Consider the following 10,769-nt stretch of genomic DNA (forward strand, 5'->3'; position numbering starts at 1 on the left):
CTAAGCAGGGGGCTTTGGGTTGAGACCGGCTCCTGGAAAGAGAAATTCAAGAGCAGAGCTCCTGGCCACGTGTGACAAATGGAAACACACGCACTAAGCAGCGCCACCCCTCCCCCGCAGTGACACCCCATGGCCTCCCCTACAGCTTCCCCCATCTTCTGGGCCATCCTGTTCCTGAGAGTTTTCCCCACCTTCAGCCTCTGCCTCTGGGACCCCCAGAGAGCATGTCCAGGCATGGCCTGCCCCAGTACAGAGCATGTGGCAGGGGGGACAGGATAGAGGGTGGACTACGCCCTGATGGCAGGGAGGGGGCAGGATGTAGAACTAGGTGAACCTAGGAGCTAACAGCAGTGGAGCTAACCAAAAGGTGTTCAGTACGGGTTAGAGGGAGCACAATGCACCTAGACTCTCGATGTCACTGGTATTTGTTCCCTGCTTTGGGGAGCACAGAGCGGTTTAACAGCATGTTAACCTGTGGAACTCCCTGCTCCTGTATTGTTGTTTATTAAAGACCTCTCTGTGTTTCTCAATACAGGGTGGTTCAGAGACTAACATCCCCTCCCAATTTCAAGATGTTTTGTTTGATGCACCCGGGAGGCCACTTAAACGCTGTCTGTGGGTGTTTCCCACTGACCACAGCTGAGACAATAGGAAGAATCATCAGACTTTTGGTGGTGTCTGAATTCACCTACAAAGTGCATCTCTCCCAGCAATGACACAGCCCAGTCCTAGCTGCCGACAGGCCGACGTGAGGCCGAAATAGAGCTCAACTCAGCTGAGGAGGCAGGTGAGTGATCGATGGGTCTGCTCAGACTCTGGCCAAGATCGGGAACCACAGCAGAGATCAGGGATCCCATCGTGCCAGGCACTGCTAGGACTGTGGCTGAGACTGGGGACCCTGACATGCCAGGCACTGCTCAGACCAAGGGAGCCATTTGGGGGAGCTTTTTCAGTAGTTCCTCCTCAAGTTTGAACCCCTAGATTTCATGCTTGAGGTCTCCTTGTAGCTGCATGCCCTGGCTCTAGAGGCAGCTCTTAAATGCAACAGAATTTGAGCTGCTTGCAGCTTTGCCTTTGGGGCAGGGAGTTTGTTACAGAAAGAGGGAGGCAGGTGATTAAGGATAGAAAAGGCTGGGCGTTCCAGTCATTGAAGGATCCTTAGATCATCATGAAAGCACTGCCAGAGGCAGGAGAGAGATGAGGGGAGAAAAAAGAGATTAAAAAAAAGAGCAGAAATGAGTCTTGTGCTGCTGGAATTTGCATTTGGATCCTTGCTGTTAAACATAGAAATGTTCTTCCAAAGTGTGTGTGGGAGGGGGACGGGGGAACAGAGAGGTGGCAGAAAGTGCAGATACGGCACAACTACTCAAAACAGCGAAGTCCAGAGCTGACTGCAAAGAGTTGCAAAGGGATCTCCCCAAACGGGGTGACTGGGCAACACAAGGGCAGAAGGAATTCAGTGTTGATAAGTGCAAAGTAATGCACAGGGCAAAGTATAATCTTAACAATAGATATCAAGTAACCGATACCATTCAAGAAAGAGATCTTGGAATCCTTGTGGATCATTCCCTGACAACGTCTGCTCGGTGTGCAGCCGCCGTCTAAGAAGCTAACAGAATACTGGGAATCATTAGGGAAGGAAAAGATGACAGGAAGGAAAATGTCATTTTACGCCCCCATCTGAATACTGCATGCAGGTCTGGTCACCCCATCTAGAAAAGGATACATTGGATTTAGAAAAGGTACAGAAAGGGCAACAGAAATCATTGGGGGCAAGGAACAGCTTCCATATGAGAAGGAATTAACAAGACTGGGGCTTTTCATCTTGCAGAAGAAATGACTAAAGGGTGGGGGGATATGGTAGAGATCTAGAGAATCGTGAAATGTGTGGGGAAAATAGAACCCGGAAATGTTATTCATTCCTTCACGAACACAACACGAGACGCTGACCAATTCAATGTAGAGGCAGCAGATTTAAAACAAAATCAATTATTGTTTCACTGTCAGCTCGTGGAATTCTTTGCCAGGATCTGGTGGAAAGGCCCCAACTATAACATGGCTCCAATAAACACAAAATAAATTCAAGGAGGTTAAGTCTGTTAGTGGCTAATGGGCAGGGATGGTGTCCCTAGCGTCTGTTTGGCAGACGCTGGGAATGGGTGACAGGGGATGGCTCATGATGTTTGCCTCCTCTGTGTATTCTTTCTGGAGCACCGGGCATTGAGTTGCTATTGACAGACAGGGTACAGGGCTAGAAGGACCATTGGTCGGACCCCGTATGGACATTCGGTGTTTTTACATAGAACTGAAATGTATCTGCCCTCTTGCTGTGACCCACGAGACCCCACTGCCCTCCCAGAGCTGAGATAGAACCCAGGAGGCCTGACGGGGTCTCTGTCTCTCCAGAGTTAGTAACAGAGTAAGAACAGACATGAAAATGTTAAAGCTAACCAGTGTCTCTCAAGTGACATGCCACAAGATGTCCTTTATATAGGAATTAGATACAGGGCTTCTGTCAGCCAACTGCTCAGTTGTCTGCAAAAAGAACAGAGTTTTTCTGACACTTTAGTAGCTGGAGAAAGAGGTGATGTATGTGGGGGAGGGGAACCAGTAAGATTGGTCTCCCCCAGTTTGCTGCTTTGCTTGTACTGAGCAAGCTTAGTGATGCTGCTGAAACGGTTGTCTTCAGTGTGGCCACCCCCAGCTCTTACTCTCTTCCCCTCCCCCACAATGGTAACAACAGTTCGCACCCCCCTCCCAAAATCTGAAAAGGCGCATCCACTCAGAGCCTGCCCACAATGGGGGACTTCATTGCAAAGCTCACAGCTCAGTCTGCGGCTGAGAGCGGGGAGCCCAAGCTCAGACACACATTGCAGGCAAAACTGGGGGGCTGTTACGGCAGCTACAGCACAGACTTCAGCCAAGATTGTGGTCCCCAGCTCTCCCCCTGTAAGGGGCTAACCCCCCCACCCCTCCCACAACAGTAACCCAGGAATCCTGACTCCCAGCACCCCCCGCTCTAACCACTAGACTCCGTTCCTCTGCCAGAGCAACAACAGACCCCAGCAGTCCCGACTCTCAGTCTCATGCTCTAGCCACTAGACCAACTTGCTCTGCTGTTGATAGCCAGGGGACTCAGTTGCTCTATTTCATCTCAGGGGCAGCTGGCAATGTCGTTCTGTTTGGTTTTTTTGCTGGCAAACAGCAGGTGGGCAACAGATTGAGACTGGGGGCACCAGCAGAGTTTGTGAGGGGCAGGAATCCAAGGCTGGGCCGGCAGGGGGCTGTGGGTCAAGATAAAGGGGCACTGGCAGAGTGGGGGAGGGAACCCCAGGGCTGGAGAAACTGGCGACTGAAAGTCATGATAGAGGGGCACCGACAGAGCCAGGCCATCAATATTCAGGTTTGATTTTCCTGCCTGCTGCTGCCGAGCTGAGTTCAGACGTTTCCTGTCGCCTCCGCCCCGAGCCGGCTGCCATCACAGAATGCTGAGCTGCTACCCCCTTCCTGCCCCGAGCCTCCACTGCGATACATTTTCCAACCTCAGTGGAACCCATTTGAAATCTGCCTTTCCCACGGCCGCCCTGTGGTTAGTCAGGGGAGGAAGCCGAGCGAAGTGTGACTAGGTCAGAGCTTCAGGGGCAGAAGCCAGGGGGCAGGAAATGAAACTGGGAGGGCCCATGGGGCTGCTCTGGGGAGGTAGGAAGTGTCCTGCCCATGGGCCTGACCCAGGGCAAAAGTATGAAGGTGGCAGCTCCAGATGTTGGGGCTGATGCCGACCATGAGAACCCCAAGAAAACGACCCTCCAGCAGCGACTAAACATCACCATGGCCACTAGGGGGCCCCAGAGGTTCTACAGCCCCTCATGGCCCAAACTCCCCCTCACCACCAGGGGGCCAAGCTCTTGCAAGTCACCGACCAATTACAGGCCTTGGGTTCTAGGGCACTGCCCTCTAGTGGCCCAGTGGGGAATTGCAATCACCCATTCTATTGCAGGCTCTCAAGGGCCATGTAAAACTGTACCGCCCCCTTATGGTTAGTGCTGGTATTGCAACACCTGGGAAACGGAGGGGAGGGGAATGCTGCATATGAGGTTGTCTAGAGGCAAACATGCAAATAAGGCATCGCATCATCTCCATAAAACCCCCAGCATCCCTAGAGACCAGAGCTTGCATAGGTCTGCTATAGAGCAAGGATGATGTCATGGCTGGTAGGTGTTTCTACAAACATGTTAACCTATGGAACTGCCTGCCACTGCATTGCCGTTAAATCTGCACCTCTCTCTCCCTCTCCCTCTAGGGGGGTTTGAAGGTGGCGGCCCCTTCTGGGTGGGGAAATCCATCATTTCAGCAATGCCCAGGTTTGGTGCCTTTCTCCCTCTCATCCTCTTCATCTTCCCTGGGGCTTCCTCCCATTGTCAAACATACACGGCCAATGAATGCAAGAAGCACACGGCCTTTGTGCCTGGTCACAGCCTCGTTGGTGAGGGTATTGACGTGACCACGATGGAAAGGAAGGGAGCCTACCTGGTGGACAGCAGCACCTGGCAGCACCCAGACAACACCTGTACCCTGTGCCGGAACAAACTTCAGGGTGGGCAGTTGCAGAGGCTGCCGCTGGCGGCGGTGGACTGGCGGGTCCGCGTCTCGTGCCGCAGGAAACTCAGCAGCTCGGTGCAGCAGTCGGGGATGGGCATGCTGGAGTCGGCGGCGTCCGCGGTGCAGAACGACTGGAAGGTGGGGCTGGACGTGCCTGTGAAGCCCAAAGTGAACGTCCAGGTGAATATGGCCGGATCACACTCCAAACTGGCCGATTTCGTGGTGGAGCATTCGCGGATGGACAAATACAGCTTCCTGAGCCACGAGGTCTCCTGCAGCTACTACCGGTGAGAGCCGGGCTGGGTTGGGAGGGCTCAGATGGAACGGGGTCACAGCTACAGCACAGTGCCACGGGGTGCTCATGTGCACCAGGGTTGTGTCATTTTTGGTGGTGTCCGGAACAGGTCCAATCAGACGTAGGCACCAACTTCCCCTCTAGCTGGGTGGTGCCTTCCACACTCATGCCTCAGGTCCCACATGTACTCCAGCCCTTCCCGAAATCTCCCTCCTCACCTCTTCTTTTCTTCCCCCATTCATCCTCTATCGCATTCTGTCAAGGCGAATTCTCACACGATAAATGCAGAGTGGGGGGCTCAGAAAAGCTACCCCAAAGCTTTATCGCTCCAGGGCTTGGTATAAAGCTTGCCCCCAAAATCCTAAAAACCTAGATTTGGGGGATAAAAATCCACTGCCCCCATCAAGTGGTTTTGGACCCACAAACAGGGGTGGACACTTGAAATCACCCGCATGTCACCCCAAGCTCTTTTCGCCAAAGAGCTTGAAAAAGAAAGAGAAAATACAAGCTGCCATCTGTGGATACTGTCCCCTAGTCAGAGGCCTGCCGATCCCCCAGACAGATCTTCCAGGATGCAGAACTGAAACAAGACCAGATTAGTAAAAAAGAAAGACCGTTTATTATCAGAACAAGATAACAGTTTCAAACAGGATTAAGCTGTTTGGAAGGTAAGAGTGACAAATTAACAAACTCACGGGGGATTCCCATGGGCTCATTTCTTAGTTACAAAAGGGACTAAAAACCCACAGACCTTAGATCCAAATTCCCACAACAGACAACTATAAAACGGATTTATCGACACTTTGCCCAACGTACACAATTTGAAGAGTCTTTTTGTTGGAGAGAGACTTGACTTCTGTCTCCCTCAGAATCTAGAGAGAGACCTGGCAGAGGGAAGGAGGGAAAAACCAAAAATTCCTTTATCTCCGTTTGAAATCCCTATCTGCATTTCTGTCGGCTGGCCAAATACCTGGCTAGGTACAGAGACGCAGGTAAGACCTTAGTCCTCAGGCTGCGGGCCATCACTCGTAACCATGACACACCCCCACCTCGTACAGATCTACGTCTGCCCCACCGCCTCCCCTAAGTACACCCCGTCTCCACTCATCCTCCTCCCTCCTGGAGCTTCCTGAACACCGTCCAATAGCTATCTAGGCACTCCAGAAGCAGTAGGAGAGCAAAGGGGGAGGGAGGCAGAGTGGGGGAGCTTGGTTCAGCCCCCACGAACTGTTCCCTGTGCATTGTCCGGGGCATGGCACCACCAGCCCATCTGCTCAAAGGCTGGTGAGGCCAGGCCACCTTCCTGAGTGTCAGTAGAGCCTGGGTGTCACGAGCCCATGTGACCTGCTGCCGGTGGAGTTGCTGGTTCCTACCGAGCCTGGGAGGCAGGACAGGCTGGCTCCTGGACACGGGCCTTTTCCCCTCTGCGGGGTGCCAGGGCGGGGGAATGACTGGTTCTGGGGAATGGAGCACAGGATCCTTCCCTTCTAGGTGTCACCATGTCTCCAAGCTGGCCACAGGGAAGGGGACGGGCCAGCAAGGAAGGCCGGGAATGGGACAGAGGGCTGGGACCGGAGAGCTAGGGGGGATTTTCCTCTCTTGTGTGTCAGGGCTCCTGTGTGCCGTGGCCAGAGTATGGGACGTCCATAAGGACTGTCAAGTATCTGGCGATATCCCCGGCAAGGCAGTGGGTGCAGCAGTCTGGGGAGGCTGCTCTTAGCAGGAGCCACGTGGTTAGAGCTTTGCTCGTGGGTTGGCCGGGGCCGTAGGATGCTCTGATAACGATCTCAGCTGACCGGCCAGGCTGAGCTCACTCCGCACCTTGTGTCCCTGGGCAGGTTCTGGGTCAGCGAGATGCCCCCGCTCACCAGCCATTTCACTGAGGCGCTGGAGAACCTCCCGGAGCAGTACGACAGCAACTCCAAGGTGGAGTACCAGCAACTCATCAGCAACTACGGCACCCACTACGTGTCCCAGGTGCGGCTGGGGGGCCGGGCGCGGGACGTGACAGCCGTGCGGGTCTGCGAAGCGGCGCTGAGCAGCTTGACAGCCGACGAGATCAAGGACTGTTTGAGCGCAGAGACAGCTGTGAGTATAGGACCTGCCTCAATCAAGGGTGGATACAGCAGGTGCGAGGAGGAGAAGAAGAAGGGGAAGGTTCAGGGGAGCTTCCACGAGACGTATCAGGAGCGCCACGTGGAGGTGGAGGGAGGACACAGCACAACCGACGTCCTCTTCTCCGGGCAGGACGCCAACGTTTTCTCAGATTGGAAGGAGAGCCTCAAAGCCAGCCCAGGCCTGGTGTCCTATTCCCTGCAGCCCATCCACAGCCTGGTGGAGCAGGACGATCCGAAGAGGGAGGCGCTGAAGCGGGCGGTGAGTGAGTACATCCTTGAGAGGGCCCTGTGGAGGAATTGCACCCAGAGCTGTCCCCGAGGGACCCAGCGCAGCGCCCACGACCCCTGCTCCTGCGTCTGCCCTGGGAACACCATGACCAACGGCATGTGCTGCTCGCGGAAACGTGGGCTGGGGAAGCTGATCGTGACTGTGCAGAAAGCCAGTGGCCTCTGGGGGGACTACGGTTCTGCTACAGATGGTTTTGTCAAGGTCTTCTTCGAGAACAAGGAGCTGCGGACCAACACCATCTGGAACAACAACAATCCCACCTGGAACGTCCACTTGGACTTCGGCACCGTCCGCCTCAACAGCGCCAGCAAGATCCGCGTGCAGGTCTGGGACGAGGACAACAAGTGGGACGATGACAAGCTGGGAAACTGCGACATCGAGCTGGAGTCTGGGGGGCCCCACCAGAAGGATTGCTACATGAACCACGGCCGCGTCTGGTTCCAGTACAGCCTGCGCTGTGGGCCCCACCTCGGGGGTCAGGGCTGCTCTGACTATGTCTCCCAGCCACCCCGGCAGAGCACAGCCCAGGGGAAGGAGGCAAAGGCCATCTGGTGAGCCCCTTAGCTAGGGGATCGGAGAGGGGGCTGGCTGTGCACTGGTCAATTGCGCATCTTGTCCGACCATTTCCTGGCTCCCGCTCTGCTGATCCTGCTCTTCATGCTCTTGCTCCTGCTTGGGAATCGGCGTGTCCTGTGCCTGTAAGAGACTGTCTGCTCCCGTGAGCCCGTCATCCTCACAGCTCCCTCTGGGGAAACAGCCCATCGCAATCCGCCCATTCCGCATCCAGCATCCCATTGTGTCCAATGATCGCAGCCATCCTCTGTATCCATCTAACCAAAAAATCTCCTGCATCCAACCAGTCCATCCCCCGCCCATCCAGCCAACTGCCAGCCAACCAACCAACCAATGGTTGTGTTCCGTTTTTCTGACTTATTGACGCAACAAGCCACCAGCTGGATTTAGTGTCTCCAATTTATCCATCCAATCAAACAGACCAAAGAATGTATCCTGTCCATCCCCCATATACGTCCATCCATCCATCTGTCCATCCCTCATATCCATTCATCCATCCATCCATTCAACCAATCAGTGGGTGTATTTTAGTACATCCAACATGCACAACAAGCCAACCCATGATTGTCTCCAGTGCATCCAAATTACCAATGAATTTAGGTAGCATATCCAACGTGCACAACACAATAAGCAATGAATGTATCCAGTGCATGAAAACAACCAATGAATTTATCTAGAGCAGTTAATGTGACACGCCAGACTGCCAGCCAAACAATTAATTTGTTTATTACGTAGGAAATATCTGGTCAGCCAATCAACGAAAATATTGAGGGGCTCCAATATAACCAGACAACCACACAAGATGTATTTTGCCAATCCAGCCTACCTGCCAAACAAAGTATCCAATGCGTCCGTCCAGGCAACTGAGCAGTGTGTGTGTGTCCTATTCTCAGCCGACCACTGTATGGTTGGGCGCTATCTGTACGTCTGTCAGGTTGTCGTATGATGCTCAGGAGTGTGCTGATTGGTCCAAAAGCAACCCATGGGCTGTGGATTGAGAAGCACTGATCTAATACATCCAGGGCAACTAACCATCCAACGGATGACCTAAGTAATGTCCTAATGCCAACCGATTAGTCAAACGATTGGTTGGCAGTGCATTCCCCACCCATTGTATTTATCGGTCTGGTGTAACCACTTGAAAGGTGCACAGCTCAGCCTTGTCTCACTGTGGCTTCAGGGATTAACCCTCTGAAGAAACCTGAAGACTCCAGAAATGGGCGTGATTCTAAACACACAGCGGGTGGGCTGGGCTCCAGGGGGACCTTACGGGCTGGTCCCTAACTGTCGTCTCTGTTGCACAGTTATCCAGCTGACTTGGGTTAGTTATGGGATCATGAGTTCACAGGCCTCACTGACCATCCAGTTGGGTTTTCTCTGCTCAGTTGCTATCAGAAATGATGACATTTCCCTCAGGAATCAGAGTGAACACCCAGAACAACATGGGCTATGATTCTGGCTGTCAGCAGGCCTAAGGAGATGGCAATGCATTCAGATCACATGGGGAAGGGTGTATTCCCCCTACATAAAAGGATGAAAACATATTCTTGGCTCACACCTACCTGCGTCTGCTGGGAGTCTAGATCAATAGCTTCATGTTGCACCTTACTGATGGAGGGAGACCGGTTAACTCTGAACCCTACTGACTACAAGTTAAATATCTCCAGTCTGGAAAACAGCCATGCACTCTGCAGCTTCACTGCAAAACGATTTGCTTCTGGGGGCATTCTAGGTCTTTGGGAATGTATCTCCCTGCTTCAATAAACATTTCTGAAAGCATATTTCGAAGCTGGAAGCCTTTGTAATTCTTCTAACCTCAGTGGGCTACACCGCATTGTAGCGTAGAAACGTGCGGGTGCAATGCCGGCTTGGGAACACTAGCGGCTGCCAACTGCCCGTGTCTGTGGGCTGCGGGTGGTTTCAAGGGCCCAGCTGCTGGACAAAGGCAGGTTGGGAGGCCTCGACCCCCATTGCATTGCAGCACGAGCTGCACTGGTGCACAGCCGTGGCTCCCAGGGCAAGAGGCAGCTCGCTCTCCAGCACTGGGAGGCGTCCGTTTAGTCCCCCCGCCCATGGGGTATTTCAGAGCAGAGTAAAGGGGACTGGGAGGCAGCATCCTGTGGCCAATCAGCAGTCCCCCATCTCCCATGACTCCTGTCCCTTCCCATGAGGCTCCTTCCCAGCCCTCGCTGGGAAACCCGGCGCCCTCTTCCTTAGGCAGGGAGGGGACGCAGCGATATTCCCACAGGAGACCCACACGGCTCCAGCCACTGAGGCTAGGTGGCAGCTGTAGTGGGGGCACGGGGGGAACTTTCACCACTTCAGCGTTCCTTTGGTTGTGGAGGGCAACCTGTTCTCCCCCATCCTCCGGACCAAGATGCTGGGAGCCACCGAGGTTGCGACAGGGTCACCTGCTGTACAGCCAGGCTCACATGCAAGGGCGGACGTTGAATCTCATCCATGTCTGCACCCCAATGACCAGAATGGGGGCGTTTCTTTCATCCGGGGCTTCCTTCCAGAGAGTCTGTCTGGCCTGGTGAGGGCTGTGGTGCACTTTCAGCCAGCATAATAGTGGTGGGATGTGGGGAAGCAGCACACCTACCTCTTTGTCCTGGACTACACCAGGGTGCCAGCCGGTGGAGAGATGCAGTGATACGGAACGTAGGGTAGGAGATCATGGAGCCGAAGGGGCCTCTTGCTACCCCCTCCTCGTGACCCGCCCCCGTGGCATCCATACCTCTCTGGAGCATGCCAGGGGAAGAGGGAGCAGTTCCAAGCCCCGGACGACCATGGGATGTGGGGTGAGTTCATTCACAGAATTATAGTAGATGAGGTTGGAAAGAGAGCTCAGGAGGCCATCGAGACACACCCCGTGATTAAAACAGGAGCACCCCGA

The 10,769-nt window shown here is 54.0% G+C and overlaps 1 protein-coding gene across 2 annotated transcripts; it reads left to right on the forward strand.

The window, feature by feature from the left end:
• The first annotated feature begins 536 nt into the window (after positions 1-536).
• Positions 537-9,866, forward strand: LOC102459428 (perforin-1-like). Of its 2 annotated transcripts, XM_075928674.2 has the most exons (3): positions 537-787; positions 4,301-4,886; positions 6,733-9,865. In XM_075928674.2, the coding sequence occupies exons 2-3, from the start codon at positions 4,354-4,356 to the stop codon at positions 7,853-7,855; spliced, it is 1,656 nt and encodes a 551-aa protein (XP_075784789.2). In that variant the 5' UTR covers positions 537-787; positions 4,301-4,353; the 3' UTR covers positions 7,856-9,865. The 2 variants fall into 2 exon arrangements, with proteins under 2 accessions (XP_075784789.2, XP_089635177.1); XM_089779051.1 differs by lacking the exon at positions 537-787 and having other exon boundaries at positions 6,733-9,866.
• Positions 9,867-10,769: the final 903 nt, after the last annotated feature.

The sequence above is a fragment of the Pelodiscus sinensis genome, chromosome 5, assembly GCF_052426305.1.
Source record: "Pelodiscus sinensis isolate ZL-2025 chromosome 5, ASM5242630v1, whole genome shotgun sequence".
In the NCBI taxonomy this organism is placed as follows: Eukaryota; Metazoa; Chordata; order Testudines; family Trionychidae; genus Pelodiscus; species Pelodiscus sinensis.